This window comes from Aquarana catesbeiana, linkage group LG12 (genome assembly GCF_042186555.1).
Source record: "Aquarana catesbeiana isolate 2022-GZ linkage group LG12, ASM4218655v1, whole genome shotgun sequence".
Taxonomy (NCBI): domain Eukaryota; kingdom Metazoa; phylum Chordata; class Amphibia; order Anura; family Ranidae; genus Aquarana; species Aquarana catesbeiana.
In genome coordinates, this window is record NC_133335.1 from 243,168,195 (window position 1) to 243,190,144 (window position 21,950).

The following is a 21,950-nucleotide window of genomic DNA, read 5'->3' on the forward strand; positions in this document are numbered from 1 at the left end:
TACAGAGAATCTTGTGAGTCCCCTCAGAAGCCCCCCGCCCCCCACTCTTTCTTTGGCTGTTTGATTTAGGAAGAATTGCCCATCATTGTCTAGAAACGTAACGTAGGTTGTAAACGCCGCCCTCGTACCCCCCGCCCCCCCAGAGATCGACTCCCTTACTTCTTCTGCATTTTCTCAACCAAGAAGGAAATAAAAATCCCAACAGGAACAAAAAAAAGACCCCCTCCTCCAAAATGGCTGCAAAAGGTGGGCGGAGCCGGGAACTTGGTAGCAGAGATAGTAACCGAAACGATCGGTGTCAGGCAGGCGGGTCATTTATCAAACCATCAAATGAAGAATTCTCATTCCATAGAGATTATCGCAATGGGGGCACACGGACCAAAAGGGCAAAACACATTGGAGGTAAAGGGGAAAGCTGAATCAAAGTGTTTTTTTTTTTATGGTTGTGATGAGCTCCCGATGGGTCCCCAAAGAAACCGTATACAAAGAACGATCAAATACACACAAAGAAAGGAAAGAGAAACCATAAATGTAAAGTGCAAAAATAAAATCGACTAAAACCTTTTAAACACTTCATGGAATTATTATGGCTCCTGAGTGTTGGGAAAGTTCTTTTTATCTAGCCTGAGCCCTCCTTATTAGAAAGGGCTTCTAGATTCCAATAAGCCCCCTGACCATGGACTCCAGTTGTGAAGAGACCCTTGTCCACTGATACCAATGATGGGGCACTATTCCTCCCACTGATACCAATGATGGGGCACTATTCCTCCCACTGATACCAATGATGGGGCACTATTCCTCCCACTGATACCAATGATGGGGCACTATTCCTCCCACTGATACCAATGATGGGACACTATTCCTCCCACTGATACCAATGATGGGGCACTATTCCTCCCACTGATACCAATGATGGGGCACTATTCCTCCCACTGATACCAATGATGGGACACTATTCCTCCCACTGATACCAATGATGGGACACTATTCCTCCCACTGATACCAATGATGGGACACTATTCCCCCCACTGATACCAATGATGGGGTACTATTCCTCCCACTAATACCAATGATGGGGCACTATTCCTCCCACCGACACCAATGATGGGGCACTATTCCTCCCACTGATACCAATGATGGGGCACTATTCCTCCCACCGATACCAATGATGGGACACTGTTCCTCCCACCGACACCAATGATGGGGCACTGTTCCTCCCACCGATACCAATGATGGGACACTATTCCTCCCACCGACACTAATGATGGGGCACTATTCCTCCCACCGACACCAATGATGGGGCACTATTCCTCCCACTGATACCAATGATGGGGCACTATTCCTCCCACTGATACCAATGATGGGACACTGTTCCTCCCACCGACACCAATGATGGGGCACTGTTCCTCCCACCGACACCAATGATGGGGCACTATTCCTCCCACTGATACCAATGATGGGACACTGTTCCTCCCACCGACACCAATGATGGGACACTGTTCCTCCCACCGACACCAATGATGGGGCACTGTTCCTCCCACCGATACCAATGATGGGACACTATTCCTCCCACCGACACTAATGATGAGGCACTATTCCTCCCACCGACACCAATGATGGGGCACTATTCCTCCCACTGATACCAATGATGGGGCACTATTCCTCCCACTGATACCAATGATGGGACACTATTCCTCCCACCGACACCAATGATGGGACACTATTCCTCCCATCGACACCAATGATGGGGCACTATTCCTCCCACTGGAATCAGGACCTTTTCTACACCCACTGGCCATAGTTCGGCCCTCCTAACCCTGAAGGACAGTAAACTGGCCCTTTGTTTGGAAAGTTTGGAGATCCCTGCTTTAGCATTTAGGGACAAGCTAGATGAATGAATACATGGACATAGGGGAATCGATCTGCCATGGAACTACAAATCGCAGTCACATGTGAGCCCCTCATTACATGATAAAGCAAACAAACAATAAAAATATTTCAAAGTGTACAAAGCTTTATAATTCTGGTAATTAAAATCTGTCTCCAGATCTGTGTTGAAGGGGCACCCCAAGTCACGCTTAATAAGGTTTATTTTCCTGAAAAAGACACGCTTTTTAATATTCACAATTGCAATAAATACATTTCGTAACATTCCTTCCGCTGCAGAACGTCAGCACAGAATAAAAAAAAAAGGAGGTCATTAAAAGCTTTGATGGTAACAAAAATATTTGACTTATTATTATACAGCTATATAATCTTTTTAGCAGATATAGTATCACTTCCTTTGCAAACTGCTGTGCATAAAATGAATTTAAATATAACTTGTCATGCAAGTTTCCAGAGGTTCTGCCCCCGATCCATCTGTCACTTAGAGAACAGGCCACGCCCACTTTATAGGACCGCATCATTGGGTGGGAAGAAGTTCCAGAACATATAAAAGAAAAGCAAAAACTCCTGAAGATCAGATCGAATGAAAGACGTAGGTAAAAAAAAAAAATAAGGTTGGCCATATCTTTATTTTTTGATCCTGGTAGGCGAGCCATTCCATGATTAGGGAATTATGGGAAAGCGTTAATGGGTAAAAGTTATGATGTTCAACAGCTTTTATCTTCTTGTAGGGTAGTCATATGGCTACGAAGCACCAGCTCCAAACCTTCAAGATGGGGATTATGCAAACCAAAAGGGTGATCATGCATTCCTTCATTTGGCATTTGCAGCCCCTAAAAAGGGGCCTTTTACCCTTTTTTTTCCCTTGAAGGCCGTCTCTTGCTATGGTGTCCTGGAAGCCCATTTCCATTTTTTTTTTTTACTCCACCATTTCCCAGCTCTCCCTTGTGTCATGTAAAACCATTTAAGGACCGTTTACCTTCTTGGCAATAATTTCTTATGGTTATGGGATCCAAGACACAAGATGCATTCACCGAGCCAGTAGCTTTGGAACGTTTTCTGGATGGCAACTCCTGTGGCCAGACCTCCCGAAAAAAAAAGCTCAAAAGTGAAAGAAAAACTGGCGTGAAGTGTTGAAAAGCCGCGAGGCTGACCTTTGTTTCCTTTTCTTCCTGATGATGGGCACCCATACCAAACCCACAACTAAAACCATCAGTCCAATAGAGAGAGCCACAGGTCCAAAGTTCTTGGAGACCGGAGCGTAGGTATAGACAAAGTTCATTGTGGTCATTATGATCCCCAAAAGGAAGACTGAACCCCCAATGGACATAATAATGATGGGTTTTTGGTAAGTGTCCCAGGCACTCCGGTGTACGGTATTCCACGAAGACTCGCTTCTTGAGGAACTGTACAAGGTGCTTTCAGTCCTGCTGGTGACCAGGTCCTTGGATTCAGAAGAAGAAATGTCGGCGATGCTGTACTCGCTGAGGGCGATGTGCTCTGGTGTCTTTTCCATGGTGGTCTTCTTTAAGTCGGCAACTAGCATCTGAAAAACACAAAGGGCAGAAGGATACTAATTTTGTTTTGTTTTTTTTTTTGTTGTGCATAGTATCTCGAATTTTAGTCAGTTGTGTGCTACCATTTCCCCCCCCAAGGAGCTACAGACAGCGATTAAAACCCGAAGAGAACCACCAAAAAGATGGATTGGTGAGTGGGTCGCGTCCAACCCATTGTATTTATTAAGTCTGTACTAATACATTCTGATGTTTTGTAGAATTCTCCTTCTCACTGATTCTACTTTTTTCACCTTCTACTTCGACTTGTGAAGAACAAAAAAAAAAAAAAAAATGTGTTTAGTTTCGGGTCTATTTGTTAAGCTACTAATTTGCATTTTATTGCATTCGTAACAAAATTAGTTTTTGTTTAATTTTTTTTTTCTGGACCGGATTCGAATCGCAATTGAATCGAAAAATATCGACTTGATCCAAATTCATTGTGAAGAATACGTAGCTGGACACCTATTAGCAAATGTATGCAGGCATAGGACACACCCCTTGCCACGCCCCCTTAAAGGAGAATTGTACAATAAAAAAAAAACAAAGTTTTATATATATTTATTTTTTTTACCATTACTACTCATTTATACTGGCTTGTGAAATTTAAAAATGCAGCGATTTAGAATTTGGATGAAAAGTTTAGCACTGAGAACCACTTTTTGAAAGATTAATAGTGCATTTTATATACAACTATATAGATCAGACCAATATGAGGGACACATAAAGGAGGAAAGAGGGACAGAGGGACTTTGTTCCAAATCAGGGACAGTCCCTAAAATGAGGGACAGTTAGGAGCTATGGCTATATCAACTTCAGCCCCGGAAGATTTACCCCCCTTCATGACCAGGCCATTTTTTTTTGCGATTAGGCACTGCGTTACTTTAACTGACAATTGCGCGGTCGTGCGATGCTGTACACAAATAACATTGATGTCCTTTTTTTTTTCCCACAAATAGTTTTCTTTTGGTGGTATTTGATCACCTCTGCGGATTTTATTTTTTATGCTTTTAAACAAACAAAGACAATTAAAAAAAACAAAAAACACTTTTTTACTTTCTGCTATAAAACATCAAAAAAAAAAAAAATGTAAAAAAAATCGAATTTCTTCATCATTTTGGGCCAATATGTATTCTGCTACATATTTTTGGTAAAAAAATCCCAATAAGTGTATATTGATTGGTTTGCGCAAACGTTATACCGTCTACAAGCGATGGGATGTATGTATGGAATTTTTATTTGTTTATTTTTACTCGTAATGGCCGCAATCAGCGATTTTTAGCAGGACTGCGACATTGCGGTGGACAATCGGACACCTGGCGCTTTTAACACTTTTTGGGGACCAGTGACACTAATACAGTGATCAGTGCTAAAAATATGAACTGTCACTGTACTAATGACACTGGCTGGGTAGGAGTTAAACATCAGGGGCGATCAAAGGGTTAAATGTGTTCCCTGGGTGTGTTTTCTAACTGTGTGGGGGAGGTGCTTTGACTGGGGAAGACAGAGATCGATCCGTGTTTCTGCTTAGCAGAAACGCAAGATCTCCATCTTTTCCTCTCACAGAATGGCGGTCTGCCTTGTTTACATACTGACGATCGGCGGGTCCCGGCGGACATCGGTTGTCCAATCCCAGCGGGAGTGGGCTGCCAGTGACGCGCGTCCCATACCCAGTGCACGAAATCCCATACAGGTACGTGATTTCACACAGGAGGGCCGCCCTGCCGCAGTATATCTGTGTGGGACGTTCCATAAGATGATATTCTTTCAATTTTATTCCATTCGAATTTTGGAAGATGACTATATGCTTTCTATTCTTTCTATTCTGTTTTTTTGTTTTTTATTCTTTTCTAAATTAAAATTTCAGAAGACAGCTACATGCTTTCTATTTTTTGTTTTTATTCTATTCGAAATTTGAATTTTGGAAGAAGGCTATATTCTTTTTTATTTTTAATCTATTTTTTTTTCTATTCTATTTTGTTTCTATTCTATTCTTTTATTTTCTATTCTTTTCTATTCTATTTCTTTGTTTTTCATTCTATTTTATTTTCTATTATTTTTCTATTCTGTTTTATTTTATTCTATTTTCTAAATTCATCTTCCGGAATATGGCTATATTCTTTATATTTTATTCTATTTTATTCAAAATTGGAATTTCGAAAGACCGCTATATTCTTTCTATTTTATTTTATTCTGTTTTTATTCTAATCTATTAGAAATGTGAATTTCGGAAGACGGCTATATTCTTTCTATTTTATTCTATTTTATTCTATTCTGTTTTTATTCTAATCTATTAGAAATGTAAATTTCGGAAGACGGCTATATTCTTTCTATTTTTTTCTATTTGAATATATTCTTTTTTTTTCTATTTTTTTCTACTTGGTTTTTATTCTAATTTTTTATTTCCTATTCTATTTTTTCTCGGTTCTATCCCTGTATTTTCTATTCTATTTTATTTTCAATTTTTCTTCTATTCTGTTTTATTTTATACTATTCTTTTCAAAATTTCGAATTTCGGAAGATGGCTATATTCTAATACACGCAGTCTTTGAAGGAAATCAGCAAAAGGGTTTACATTTAAATTTTTTTTTAAATTAATTTCAAATTCGATTTGGATAATTTATTATTTAGGACAAAATTCTATTTTCGATACATTTAAAATTTGTTACTATTGTAATTTTGGAGATCCAGAGATCCAGATACATTTGAATTCCCAAATAACGAAATGTCATCTGAATTTTGATTTGGAACGAACTGCACATGTGTAAATTATACTTTTTTTTTTTTTTTTTCTAAACGTCCAGCTTCACCCAAGGTCCTCAGTAGGTAGATAGTAACCATTGAAAACCAACATTTTTGGCTCGCATGTTGCCCCCATAAATAGCTCCCCAACATCAAAAGAATCCAAACAACCTGATTTCCTTCAAAGACTGCGTGTATTAGAATATAGCCATCTTCCGAAATTCTAATTTTGAAAAGAATAGAATAAAATAAAACAGAATACAAAAAAGTGAAAATAGAAAATAAAGGTATAGTACTGAAAAAAAAATAGAATAGGAGATAAAAAATTTGAATAAAAAAAAATGGAAAATAATAGAATGGAAAAAAGAATAGATTCAAATAGAATAAAAAAGAAAGAATATAGCAGTCTTCCGAAATTTAAATTTTGAATAGATTGGAATGAAATAAAAAAAAATAGGATAGGAAAAAAAAAATTTGAATAAAAACAAATAGAAAATAATAGAAAAGAAAAAAAGAATAGATTCAAATAGGATAAAATAAAAAAAATATAACCCTTTTCCGGAAGATGAATTTAGAAAATAGAACAAGTCCAAACCCACAAAAAAAACTATCCAATAAAAACCCGAAACCTGAAGAGCCATTTGAACTTTTTCACTTGACAATCAAATTTCAGACCATGGAAAAGGCGGGCGCTCCACGGAAGGATTATCTTCAACATTCCTCTATCAAATAGTGACCACACGGGAATTTATTCTTTTCTCTTCATAGAATTCCTTTAAGCCAATGCAGAGAAGATGACTATGGTGTCTGGCGGGCATCACATGGTTCAGGAGAGGACAGTTCCTCATCACCTATTGTCCTCGGCGGCGAGATGTGTGCCTGCTTAGATCTACTCATGGTAAAAAAAAAAAGTGGGAAAGTGTTGAGAAGAAATACTTTGTTCCAGTATGTGAGAGCATTTCCACCAATCAGCATCTAATGTTCTAAGAGGACCTCAATGGTTTCTGAGATCATAGACGGGCCATTTGTCGAGAGATCAAAGTGAGAAATATCTGGAATGTGACGACTGGGTCATCGCAGAGTGAGAGCGATTAACCCAAGGTCCCCAATCATTTAATGCCTCCTACGTTTAGAGTCAAGCTTGGAGAGATTTCAGAGGAAGCCTCGCCACGCACGCTGGACGCGGGATTAACTGACTCTTGTGTTCTGCCAAGATAGCAAGAACTCGGAGACAATAATGTATAATTGCGCGATTTGGCTTCACAAATAGATGTTTTGCAAGCACGGAACAACAGCATCATGATTATTGCCAGATCAGCCTGTACTGTAAACCTGCTCCAATTCCCGAACCACGACAATTACCGATTACAGTGTATGTAAACCGTAAATTATTTTTAAGTATGTTTGGCATCTTGCCTCACTCTATATACACTATATTGTCAAAAGTATTGGGACACCTCCCTTTACACGCACATGAACTTTAATGACCTCCCAGTCTTAGTCCGTAGGATTCAATATTGAGTTGGCTCCACCCTTTGCAGCTATAACAGCTTCACCTCTTCTGGGAAGGCCGTCCACAAGGTTTAGGAGGGTGTCTATGGGAATGTTTGACCATTCTTCCAGAAGAGCATTTGTGAGGTCAGGCACTGATGTTGGACAAGAAGGCCTGGCTCACAGTCTCCGCTCTAATTCACCCCAAAGGTGTTCTATCGGGTTGAGTGCAGGCCAGTCAAGTTCCTCCACCCTAAACCCGCTCATCCTTGTCTTTATGGACCTTGCTTTGTGCACTGGTCCAAATCATTTGGTGGAAGTGGGATTATGGTGTGGGGGTGTTTTTCAGGGGTTTGGGCTTGGCCCCTCAGTTCCAGTGAAGGGAACTCTTAAGGTGTCAGCATACCAAGACATTTTGGACAACTTCATGCTCCCAACTTTGTGGGAACAGTTTGGGGTACGGCCCCTTCCTGTTCCAACACAAGTGCACACCAGTGTACAAAGCAAAGTGGGAGAATCTGTCCACAGGACAACTATTAGTCGTGTTCTCCACAAATCTGCCCTTTATGGAAGAGTGACAAGAAGAAAGACATTGGTGAAAGAAAGTCATAAGAAGTCCTGTTTGTAGTTTGTGAGAAGCCATGTGGAGGACACAGCAAACATGTGGAAGAAAGTGATCTGGTCAGAGGAGACCAAAATTCAACTTTATGGCCTAAAAGCAAAACGCTATGTGTGGGGGAAAACTAACACTGCACATCACCCTGAACACACCATCCCCACCGTGAAACATGGTGGTGGCAGCATCATGTGGTGGGGATGCTTTTCTTCAGCAGGAACAGGGAAGCTGGTCAGAGTTGATGGGAAGATGGATGGAGACAAATACAGGACAATCTTAGAAGAGAACCTGTTATGCCGCGTACACACGGTCGGACTTTTCGTCTACAAAAGTCCGACAGCCTGTCCGACAGACTTCCGGCGGACTTTCGGCGGACTTGCAGCAGACTTTCTAACGAACGGACTTGCCTACACACGACCACACAAAAGTCCGACGGATTCGTACGTGATGACGTACACCGGACTAAAATAAGGAAGTTCATAGCCAGTAGCCAATAGCTGCCCTAGCATGGGTTTTTGTCCGTCGGACTAGCACACAGACGAGCGGATTTCGGGGTCCGTCGTAGTTACGACGTAAAGATTTGAAGCATGTTTCAAATCTAAAGTCCGTCGGATTTGAGGCTGAAAAAGTCTGCTGAAAGTCCGGAGAAGCCCACACACGATCGGATTACCAGCCAGCTTTAGTCCGTCGGCGTCCGTTGGACTTTTGTAGACGAAAAGTCCGACCGTGTGTACGCGGCATTAGAGTCTACAAAAGACTTGAGACCGGGGCGGAGGTTCACCTTCCAGCAGGACAACGACCCGAAACATCCAGCCAGAGCTACAATGGAATGGTTTAGATCAAAGCATATTCATGTGTTAGAATGGCCCAGTCACAGTCCAGACCTAAATCACATTGAGAATCTGTGGTAAGACTTGAAAATTGCTGTTCACAGACGCTCTCCATCCAATCTGACAGAGCTTGAGATATTTTGCAAAAAAGAATGGGCAGAAATGTCCCTCTCTAGATGTACAAAGCTGGTAGAGACATCCCCAAAAAGACTTGTAGAGAAAGGGGGTTCTACAAAGTACTGACTCCGGGGGGCGCCATACAAATGCCCCCCCCCCCACACACTTTTCACATATTTATTTGTATAATTTATCATTTTCCTTCCACTTCACAATTATGTGCCACTTTGTGTTGGTCTATCACATAAAATCCCAATTAAATAGATTTACGTTTTTGGTTGTAACATGAAAAAATGTGGAGAATGTCAAGGGGTATGAATACTTTTTCAAGGCACTGTATCTATTGCCTAAAGGTCAACAACTACAGTATTTAACATTTTATTACCCAAGTAAAGTTCCTTCTTGGATGTCCACTGTGGCCAAATGGACATGTTCAAATCTTGGTTTTTACCAAGACTGCCTGTCTTTGGCCAAATATAATATACGGCTGAATCTACAGTTGTCCTCCTGAGACAATCTGAACATTTCCCAATAGAGGAACGTGATGAGTCTTCATGACCGGTCACAAGTCCTGCTTGCCATGTTGGTTATGGTTATATCCGGCTTTTTAATAACACATTTGCTACGAGGATCGAGCTATTCTTTCATGTGTTCTTGTTGTGACTGCTTGAAATTGTTGTTCTTCTTTACTACAAATGATATAAAACATTTCCAGACCTGCTGAATAGTGGAGGGGACTTCATTCCGCCCTGGAAGTTCAGCCATCAGTGTTGTGTCTATTCTTGGTTGTTGCCAAGCCAAAGAAACCAGAGGATGGAAATCTAAGAATCCAGATTCACATTGCTGGGAACCGGTACACACAAGAATGTAGTTGGGGTTTTAAGCATGCAATGTCGTATTTTTCTAATTTATTGCTGCTTTTACCTCAACCGATTGACCCAACAGGATGTAAGAGAAGCCATCTAGGTCGGTGTGAGCAGCTGTATCTATAAGTGGTGACGGTTGGGTGTAGGTCACGTATGGGTCAAAGTCACAGTTGGCCTGGAGAACATAAATGTCAGTGTGAAGCTTCAGCTGCCTCTGAGGACACGTAGGATGTGGGGTGCAGGGACTCAATACAGCCTGTGCTGAGGTGGACACCTCTCCTCTCCACTCTCGTAATCGGGGTCTGGTGTAGAAACGCACTGGTGGTTGTGTAATCCACCACTGAGCGATAATGGGCTTCTGGTGTATTGCTCTACCTTCTGAGTAGGGGGCTGCCTCCAGGTGAACCTGCTTACTGTTTGAGCAATAATATACACCCACTGGACACTTTATTAAATACTCCTTGGGTTGGACCCTCTTCGTTTGCCTTCAGAACTGCCTTAATTCTTGGTGACATAGATACAACAAGGTGTTGGAAATGTTCCTCAGAGATTTTGCTCCATAGTGACCTGATAACATCACACAGTTGCTGCAGATTTTTTCGACTGCACATCCATGATGCCAATCTCCCATTCCACCACATCCCAAAGGTGCTCTATTGGATGAGATGTGGTGACTGTGGAGGACATTGGAGTCCAGGGACCTCATTGTCCAGTGGTGAGATGATTGGAGCTTTGTGACATGGTGCATTATCCTGCTGGAAGGAGCCATCAGAAGATGGGGACACTGTAGTCATAAAGTGATGGACATGGTCGGCAACAATACTCAGGTACCCCATCCCCCACACCATTACACCCCCACCAACAGCCTGAACCAGTGATTCCCCATCCCCCACACCATTACACCCCCCACCACCAGCCTGAACCAGTGATATCCCATCCCCCTGCACCATTACACCCCCACCACAAGCCTGAACCGGTGATACCCCATCCCCCACACCATTACACCCCCACCACCAGCCTGAACTGGTGATATCCCATCCCCCACACCATTACACCCCCACCACCAGCCTGAACCGGTGATATCCCATCCCCCACACCATTACACCCCCACCACCAGCCTGAACCGGTGATATCCCATCCCCCACACCATTACACCCCCACCACCAGCCTGAACTGGTGATATCCCATCCCCCACACCATTACACCCCCACCACCAGCCTGAACTGGTGATATCCCATCCCCCACACCATTACACCCCCACCACCAGCCTGAACCGGTGATATCCCATCCCCCACACCATTACACCCCCACCACCAGCCTGAACCAGTGATACAAGGCAGGAGGGATCCATGCACCAAATTCTGACCCCACCATCTGAATGTCGGAGCTGAAATCCAGACTCATCAGACCAGGCAACATTTTTCCAATCTTCTATTGTCCAATTTTGGTGATCCTGTGCCAATTGTAGCCTCAGTTTCCTGTTCTTAGCTGACAGGAGCGGCACCCGGTGTGGTCTTCTGCTGCTGTAGCCCATCTGCTTCAAGGTTGGATGTGTTGTGTGTTCAGAGATGGTATTCTGCACACCTTGGGTGTAACGAGGGGTTATTGGAGTTACTGTTGTCTTTCTATCATCTGGAACCAGTCTGCCCCATTCTCCTCTGACCTCAACAAGGCATTTTCCTCCACACAACTGCCGCTCACTGGATATTTTCTCTTTTTCCCACCATTCTCTGTAATCCCGAGAGATGGTTGTGTGTGAATATCCCACAAATACTCCAAAGTCACCCAGATCCCCTTTCTTCCCCATTCTGATGCTCGGTTTGAACAGCAAGTCGTCTTCAGCACGTCTAGATGTCTAAATGCATTGAGTTGCTGCCGTGTGATTGGCCGATTAGCAATTTGTGTCACCAAGCAACGGAACAGGTGTACCTAATAAAGTGGCCGGTAAATGTATATGTCCCATAATTTGCATCAGGAGCCACACTTATTTCGGATGTCTTGTTGCGCCACGTTTTAAAAAAAAATGTCTGCAAACTAAAACTTCTGTTTTTGAACCCGGTAGCTAAAACAAAGACCCGCGCTGCAGGGGGCGCCGCTGAGGCACAGCCATGTCCTGCAGTTTACATCAGAAAATTGAGGCTCTCCCTGTGTAAATGGGGAAAAAACAAAAAAAAATAAGGAGAAGGACATTTACAGACCGAGAAATGATGAAAGCAGGAGGGTCATTAGCTGCTTACAGGAAACATTTTTACATTTATATCTTTAATAAACTATTGTTTTTTTTTGTTTGTTTTTTTTGTTTTTTTTAATATAGTATTTAACCACTAGACCTCCAGAAGGTTTTACCCCCTTCATGACCAGGCCTCCCATTCTCCTGCTCTCCACAAGTTAAGTTATTATTAGTTCGTTAGTATTTCAGATTTTCGAATTTCAATATTCAAAATTTTACGAGTATTGGAAAAAATTTGTTAAACGGTTTTCATTCATTCGGATATATCCGAATTAACGAATTTATCAAAATTTAGTTAAAAAACGAATTCGGAACGAAACGAATTGCACATGTCTAGTCAGTTTAAAGCCACCTGTCAATGAAAAAAAAAAAAAGTGTGTATATATATATATATATTTAAATGTTCCTGTGTTTAGGCCCTTCTAACCTTTATTTTACTCTAATCCACTTTAATTAACTCATTAATTCTCCTTCTCCATATAATTATTATTTTCCTGCTAATTCTTCTTTTTTTTTGTGTTTGCTTTTATTTTAGAAACTATTAATACTTTTTTTTTTTGTTTGCTTTGTTTGTTAATATTTTTTTTACACTCTTTAACATATATTTACATGTTTCACATTAAAAAGAGCGCAAAATAAAAAAAAAAATAAAATAAATGTATTATATTTGTAAATAACTCTCCAATGCTTTGTACCATTGCTGAAGTGTAAACAAAACAGCTGCGGTGGGTATCGGTTATTTGGTATCGGCGAGTACTAAAAAAAAAAAAAAAAAGTATCATTATTTGTTAAAAAAAAAAAAAGGTATCAGTGCGTCCCTACCCGGAAGTGTTGTATTGATATATTACTGAGCATGCTGCTGCCCCTAAAGCTGGATACACACTATACAATTTTCTTTAGATTTTTTTTTTTCCCTTTAGATTTACCAAAACCATATAATATGAGGTCAAAACTTAAAGCCTCGTACGCACGATCGGATTGGTGGCCAACTTTTGTCCGAAGGGCGCTGGCCCAAACTTGTCTTGCATACACACGGCCACACAATTGTTGGCCAAGAATCACCAACGTAGTGACGCACTACGTGGTTTTTCAGCTCTTTAGCGCCACCCTTTGGGCTCCTTCTTCTAATTTCGTGTTAGTAGAAGTTTGGCGAGTGTTGATTTGCGATTTTCATTTCGCGCCTTTCATATTGCACTTTTCATTTTGCGCTTTTCAGTTCGTTTCTGAACGGATGTTCGTCAACCAGCCATGTTGCGGAATCGGAGGAGATAACGTGTTATTTATGATTGGCCTTGGAGTTATTGCTTTGACCCAAGTCCAGTCCAGGAACAGGAGGAGGAGGATTTCTTGGACCAAAAATTGGTTGCTTTATTAATGGTGACCAATTATGTCATATGCCTTTGCTACGGGAGCTCCAGGAGAATAATCCGGATGATTTTCGGAGTTATCTCCGGATGACGGACCCCTCTGCTTTCACCAATTCTTGGCATTACTGACCCCCCTATATTAAGAAGCAGGACACATGCATGAGGCTTTTATTTTATATTTTGGGTTGAATAATAATAATTTGATTCGGTATATTTTCTATATTTTTGGATGCATAGAATGCACTTTTTGGTGAAGTTCTATTGGCAGATAACATGTCTAATTTTATTTGTTTTCTTTTTTTAATGCAATTGCACAATAAAAAAATTGTGTAGAATAATACTTGGCTTTGTGTTTTACTTCCAATGACAGTTTAGGACTAGGAAGTTACATTTAGGCTCTGTTTCCACTAGTGCGACTTTTCATGCGACTTGGGACTGAAAAGTCGCATGACAAATTGTTTCCCATGATTTCCAATGAGTACCGTTCATATCTGTGCGACTTCAAGTCGCAGCGACTTCAAAGTAGTCCCTGCACTACTTTGGTCCCACTTTGATGCGACTTGAGGTCCATAGATACAGGCATTGCTTCAAATCGCGGTAAAAAGTCGCGGTAAAATCGCGGTAAAAAATCGCGGCAAAATCGCGCGACTTTGGGGACGCACTAGTGGAAACCTAGCCTTAAACAAATACAATGTAACATTAACAAGAGACACCAACATAGTTGTATCTTTGATCTTAAAAACTCCGGGATAATAATGGTGTTGTGGTAACTTACCCCCCCTCAGAATAATATTCTTGATATCACTAGAAAAAAAAAGCCTTTTTAATTACGTTTGGCCGAACTCCATCAGTATCACCAGCAATGTAGCTTCATTATTATCCCATTAAAGAAGAAGAGAATTGTGCGCTGCATTTCCAGATTTCAGCATTTGCCGCGTCACGAATGTTAATTCTCCATTACGAACGCGAGTTTACAAGACCGACCGCTTCCGGCTCGTCCTTGCTTCCGATCATGCGTGTTTTGTACTTTGGACTTTTTCGTACGACGGACTTGTGTACACACGATCGGAAAATCCGACCACAGATATTTGTCCGCCGAAAAATTTATAAACCTGCCATCCAACATTTGTCCGCGGAAAATCTGACAACAATTGTCCGATGGAGTGTACAAACGGTCAGGATTTTCCCGCCAACAGTCTGTCATCACACAATTCCCATCGGAAAATCCGATTGTGTGTACGAGGCTTAAAGCCCCCATAGACACTATTAGATTTTCTGCAGATTTTTGTCTTCAGATTTACCAAAACCGTATAATATGAGGTCGAGCCTTATGAGTTTCAATTTGTAGGCAATCAGGCCGGCCCTCGCACTTTGGTAAATCTAAAGGAAACCGGACGACAAAAGTTGTATAGTGTGTAGGGGGGTCTGACATGAAAAATATCTCAAGTCCACACAAGTGTGTATGGGGCAATTATCAGATTATTGGCAGAGATGTATATCCTGTTTTTTAGAGAAAATAGAGTGGAACCTCGGTTAATGAGTAACGCGGTTAACGAGCGTTTTGAAAGACGAGCAACTTTTTTTTTTTTAATTCTGACTCGGTTTGCGAGTGTTGTCTCACAAAACGAGCGGAATTCAAGCTAATGGGGGGTGCAGTACCGCATTTGGCCAGAGGTGCGGGGGGCGCCAGTGACACTCGGAACGGTTCGGAGCCATTTGGAAATATTCAGAATCACTCGGAAACACTCAGAAATACTCCGTTCCTGAGGGTTTCCGAGTTCAGCTGAGCTGTCCCCGAGTCTTTCCAAGGCTCTCCGGCCCCCCCCCCCCACCTCTGGCCACATGAGGTATTGCATGCAATAGAAGTCAATGCAGAAGGAAGGAATTATCTTCGTTTCCATTGACTTCTATGGGGAAACTCGCTTTGATATGTGAGTGCTTTGGATTACAAGCATTCTCCTGGAACGGATTATGATCGTAATCCGAGGTTCCACTGTATTCATAGCTTATGTCATAATTTTTATTCCTTTTTTCCTCTCCCGTCAAAGAAAAATTGGGGTATAGATTCTCCCTTTCTGCATCGGCAGGAGCCGAGCAACTCAAACATTTCTTCTATTGGACATTTCTGAAACGTGAGGCTGCTAGAGGCTCCTAGGGTTGGCTGACCACTTTTTTGCATGAACGATGATTCAGAGAATGTAAAACTGCAGAGAGACGAGAGGATGAGCTGATTGTCTCCATTTCCTGGAACGTCCGCCCCCCCCCCCCCCAGGTGATAATGGTGTCTCCCCTCCCCCGGTGATAATGGTGTCTCCCCTCCCCCGGTGATAATGGTGTCTCCCCCGGGTGAGGAGAATCGGCCGTTTTAAATGGCTAATGTGCTAACGGGCTGTAAATTATTCACAAGCTCCACAACGCTAGTAACTTCAGCATGTCGGACATCTCCTCCCGTGTTTTCCATAGATACAGTGCGGTGAGTGAGTGTTGCCACCCCAGGACAGGAATCATAATATAAGAAAATCCCGAATAGAGAAAACAAATGCAGCCGCCACTCACATCTAAGGACAGCTCAGCTGCAATATAATACATTTTTGTTCTGTGGTTTTGATGTACCTTTTTTTTTTTTTTTTTTTTTAGGCAAATTTCCAGTTTAGGTTTTCTGCCCCTTAAAGGGATAGCCGGGCTGTTTGCAGAAGAAAATTTCACCTGCAATCGTTTGAATGTGATCCGAGTCCAGAACAATATTGACAAGCAAGTGCTGAACATTCTGTACATAGTCAAATTGCACGGCTCAGTCTGCACGCTCTTCCTTCACCGCTGTGGGGGCGGGGGGGGGGGGTAGCTGTAGAATTTAAAGGATAATTCCACCCCTACACTAAAATCTCTACATCTACAGACATCCACGATCGAACACTGACCTATCCAGCCCTGTAAAGAAGAAATCGCTATACGTACCATTTCTGAAGGCGGTCCGATCTCCAGCGGGGGAAGCTCTGCAGAGGACACAGCCGACAACGGCTGGGGAGTGACGTCACCCATAGACTTTCTATGGGGCTTCCGTTGTCGGCTGTGTCCTCTGCACTCCGCCTCCAAAGCAAAGCCGCGGCTGACAGCTCAGCGTGGGATCGGATTGGATTAAAAAGAAAAGGTATGTATAGAGATTTCTTCTTTACAGGGCTGGATAGGTTAGTGTTCGATTGTGGATGTCTGTAGATGTAGAGATTTTAGTGTTAAGGTGGAGTTATCCTTTAACATGCATTTAGCAAGCTTCATTAGGCACTTGTTGAGCTTCAGTAAGCATTTAGTAGAATCTAGTAGACTGCTGGGACTTAGCACTTGTCGAGCTTCATCAGGTACTTGTTGAGCTTCAGTAAGCATTTAGCAGAATCTAGTAGACAGCTGGGACTGAGCACTTGTCGAGCTTTATCAGGTACTTGTTGAGCTTCATCAGGCACTTGTTGCGCTTCAGTAAGCAAGTAGTAGAATCTAGGAGACTGCTGGGACTGAGCACTGGCCGAGCTTCGTTAGGCACTTGTTGAGCTTCGTCAGGCACTTGTTGAGCTTCAGTAAGCATGTAGTAGAACCTAGGAGACTGCTGGGACTGAGCACTTGTCTAACTTCATTAGGCACTGGCCGAGCTTCATTAGGCACTTGTTGAGCTTCATTAGGCACTTGCCGAGCTTCATTAGGCACTTGCCGAGCTTCATTAGGCACTTGTTGAGCTTCATTAGGCACTTGTCGAGCTTCATTAGGCACTTGTCGAGCTTCATTAGGCACTTGCTGAGCTTCATTAGGCACTTGTCGTGCTTCATCAGGTACTTGCCGAGCTTCATTAGGCACTTGCTGAGCTTCATTAGGCACTTGTCGTGCTTCATCAGGTACTTGCCGAGCTTCATCAGGCACTTGTTGAGCTTCATTAGGCACTTGTCGTGCTTCATCAGGTACTTGCCGAGCTTCATTAGGCACTTGTCGAGCTTCATCAGGCACATGTCGAGCTTCATCAGGTACTTGCTGAGCTTCTTAAATACTGTAGCTGATGACTTTTAATAAAAGAAGACTTGCCGATCCCGGGGTCCAGTGCAGCCCCCACCTGAGCCGGTTCTTTGCCTGTGTTCGGGGGTCCCCAGCATGTTTACTGTGGACCGCCAGCAGAGATTCCTTGGAGCTTCACAGCCAGCGGCCCCCCTGCACTCCCGCGAGTCGCACCGCACTCTGTGGATTGTCCCGCAGCCTCCTGGGACCTGTGACGTGTCATAAAAGGTTGTGGGAGGGACTATCGATGGATTGCATCCGACTAGAAGTGGGTGTGGGTGTCTGTTCTAACCCCCCCCGAAAAAAAGTGCTAAAAACAGGAGAAGAGGGGAGAGGAGGGAGCAAAGCAAAACCTTCCCTTTGGGGCGGGGGGGGAGGGGGTTCTGCTTTCATGCCTACTAAATGTGACTAGCATTTAAAAAAATAGCTCGCCATTCCTTATCCTACGGTTCAAACCACTCCAAGCTTTGCCACCCCAGACGTGGGCATGAGCTGGCTTGGGAGTAAGGATGAGCCGAACACCCCCCGGTTCGGTTCGCACCAGAACTTGCGAACAGACCAAAACTTCGCACGAACGTTAGAACCCCATTGGGACTCGAACATTCGAAATCAAAAGTGCTCATTTTAAAGGCTAATTTGCATGGTATTGTCCTAAAAAGTGTTTGGGGACCTGGGTCCTGCCCCAGGGGACATGGATCAATGCAAAAAAAAGTTTTAAAAACGGCCGTTTTTTCGGGAGCAGTGATTTTAATAATGCTTAAAGTGAAACAATAAAAGTGTAATATTCCTTTAAATTTCGTACCTGGGGGGTGTCTATAGTATGCCTGTAAAGGGGCGCATGTTTCCCGTGTTTAGAACAGTCTGACAGCAAAATGACATTTCAAAGGAAAAAAGTCATTTAAAACTACTTGCGGCTGTACTGAATTGCCGGTCCGACAATACACATAGAAGTTCATTGATAAAAACGGCATGGGAATTCCCCACAGGGGAACCCCGAACCAAAATTAAAAAAAAAAAAATGACGTGGGGGTCCCCCTAAATTCTATACCAGGCCCTTCAGGTCTGGTATGGATTTTAAGGGGAACCCCGCGCCAAAATTTAAAAAAAAAATGGCGAAGGGTACCCCCAAAAATCCATACCAGACCCTTATCCGAGCACGCAACCTGGCAGGCCGCAGGAAAAGAGGGGGGGACGAGAGAGCGCCCCCCCCCCTCCTGAACCGTACCAGGCCACATGCCCTCAACATTGGGAGGGTGCTTTGGGGGTAGCCCCCCAAAGCACCTTGTCCCCATGTTGATGAGGACAAGGGCCTCATCCCCACAACCCTGGCCCGGTGGTTGTGGGGGTCTGCGGGCAGGGGGCTTATCGGAATCTGGAAGCCCCCTTTAACAAGGGGACCCCCAGATCCCGGCCCTCCCCCCTGTGTGAAATGGTAAGGGGGTACAAAAGTACCCCTACCATTTCACAAAAAAATGTCAAAAATGGTAAAAATGACAAGAGACAATTTTTGACAATTCCTTTATTTAAATGCTTCTTCTTTCTTCTATTTTCTATCTTCTTTCTTCTATCTTCCTTCGGTTTCTTCCCCCATCATCTTCTTCTTCTTCTGGTTCTTGTTCTTCTGGTTTTTCTGGTTCTTCATCCAGTCTTCTCATCCGGCATCTTCCTCAGCGGCGCCGTCTTCACTTCATCTTCTTTCCTTGGGCCGCTCCGCATCCATGATTGGATGCGAGGGTCCCGCTGTGTGAGTCTTCTCCTCTTCTGACAGTTCTTAAATAACAGAGGGCGGGTGACCCCGCCCCCCTCTGACGCAGGGCGGGTGACCCCGCCCCCCTCTGACGCACTGGGACTTCCCTGTGGCATTCCCCATGATGTCAGAGGGGGCGGGGACACCCGAGGAAAGAAGATTTTGTGAAGACGGCGCCGCTGAGGAAGATGCCGGACGAGAAGACCGGATAAAGAACCAGAAGAACAAGAACCAGAAGAAGAAGTTGGAGGAAGAAACCGAAGGAAGATAGAAGAAAGAAGATAGAAAATAGAAGAAAGAAGAAGCATTTAAATAAAGGAATTGTCAAAAACTGTCTCTTGTCATTTTTAACATTTTTGACATTTTTTTGTGAAATGGTACCCCCTTACCATTTCACACAGGGGGGAGGGCCGGGATCTGGGGGTCCCCTTGTTAAAGGGGGCTTCCAGATTCTGATAAGCCCCCTGCCCGCAGACCCCCACAACCACCGGGCAAGGGTTGTGGGGATGAGGCCCTTGTCCCCATCAACATGGGGACAAGGAGTTTTGGGGGGCTACCCCCAAAGCATCCTCCCAATGTTGAGGGCATGTGGTCTGGTTCGGTTCAGGAGGGGGGGCGCTCTCTCGTCCCCCCCTCTTTTCCTGCGGCCTGCCAGGTTGCGTGCTCGGATAAGGGTCTGGTATGGATTTTTGGGGGTAGCCCACGCCATTTTTTTTTTACATTTTGGCGCGGGGTTCCCCTTAAAATCCATACCAGACCTGAAGGGTCTGGTATAGATTTTGAGGGGGACCCCACGCCAATTTTTTTTATTTTGGCCGAGGTTCCCCTTAATATCCATACCAGAAGGGCCTGGTATGGAATTTTGGGGGACCCCCCACGTCATTTTTTTTTTAAATCTTGGTTCGGGGTTCCCCTGTGGGGAATTCCCATGCCGTTTTTATCAATTAACTTTTATGTGTATTGTCGGACTGGCAATTCATTAATAGCCGCGAGTAGTTTTAAATGACTTTTTTCCTTTGAAATGTCATTTTGCTGTCAGACTGTTCTAAACATGGGAAACATGCGCCCCTTTACAGGCATACTATAGACACCCCCCAGGTACGAAATTTAAAGGAATATTACACTTTTATTGTTGGATTTTAAGCATTATTAAAATCACTGCTCCCGAAAAAACGGACGTTTTTAAAACTTTTTTTTGCATTGATCCATGTCCCCTGGGGCAGGACCCGGGTCCCCAAACACTTTTTATGACAATAACTTGCATATAAGCCTTTAAAATTAGCACTTTTGATTTCTCCCATAGACTTTTAAAGGGTGTTCCGCGCATTTGAATTTGCCGCAAACACCCCAAATTGTTCGCTGTTCGGTGAACTGGCGAACAGCCGATGTTCGAGGCAAACATGAGTTCGACTCGAACTCGAAGCTTATCCCTACTTGGGAGGTGCCCCGCTGGCACAAGGCCTCAGTCTCAGGCTGCGTCAGTCATCTCTAAAACCATCAAACAGATTCATTTCCGCCCATCAAAGAAAAGCAATTACTGGGAGAACTGGCGGAGGGCGAATCCAGATACATGTCTGTCTCTGGCACCGAGAATCCTCCGATAACCCCAAACAACTCCTCCTGGGGGGGCTTTATTGGCGCAGAGGAACGAAAGTGCTCGCTAATTAGTTTTATCCACAGAAATGTAATATAGAGCCAATGAGCAGAGCTCCGAGTCTTCATACCCGACTCTCCCAGATCCTCCATAAAACAAGTCCGGAGCTCCGAGTCTTCATAACCGACTCTACGAGATCCTCCATAAAACAAGTCCGGAGCTCTGAGTCTCCTCCGGCCCTTTTAAGGAGAGAGCTGGATGGGGGATTACTGTCAGTGTTCTGGCTGAACATGTTTATTATATTCCTGCAACGATCGATCCCTCCCATACAAAGGATTGTAAAACAAAAAAGAAAAACAACCCTAAATACACCCCGAAACAGTATTTATAAAGCAAATTTAGCTGCTGAAATTGGTAATTTCACAACCAAATTAATTAAGCTAAATTTGTAATTGGCATTTATTAAATTTTGGTTGGTCTTTCGTTCTATATACACACTATATTACCAAAAGTATTGGGACACCTGCCTTTACACACGCACATGAACTTTAATGACATCCCAGTCTTAGTCCGGAGGGTTCAATATTGAGTTGGCTCCGCCCTTTGCAGCTATAACAGCTTCAACTCTTCTGGGAAGGCCGTCCACAAGGTTTAGGAGGGTGTCTATGGGAATGTTTAACCTTTCTTCCAGAAGAGCATTTGTGAGGTCAGACACTGATGTTGGATGAGAAGGCCTGGCTCGCAGTCTCCACTCTAATTCATCCCAAAGGTGTTCTATGGGGTTGAGGTCAGGAGTCTGTGCAGGTCAGTCAAGTTCCTCCACCCCAAACTCGCTCATCCATGTCTTTATGGACCTTGCTTTGTGCACTGGTGGGCAG

The 21,950-nt window shown here is 43.4% G+C and overlaps 1 protein-coding gene across 1 annotated transcript in view; it reads right to left on the bottom strand.

Moving 5' to 3' along the window:
* Positions 1–467: 467 nt before the first annotated feature.
* Positions 468–21,950, bottom strand: part of PIRT (phosphoinositide interacting regulator of transient receptor potential channels) — a 30,667-nt gene continuing 9,184 nt past the window's right edge. Inside the window, exon 2 of the mRNA XM_073608043.1 lies at positions 468–3,433. Coding sequence (XP_073464144.1) covers positions 2,990–3,433 — 444 coding nt within the window. The 3' untranslated portion in view covers positions 468–2,989. The remainder of the gene's footprint in view (positions 3,434–21,950) is intronic.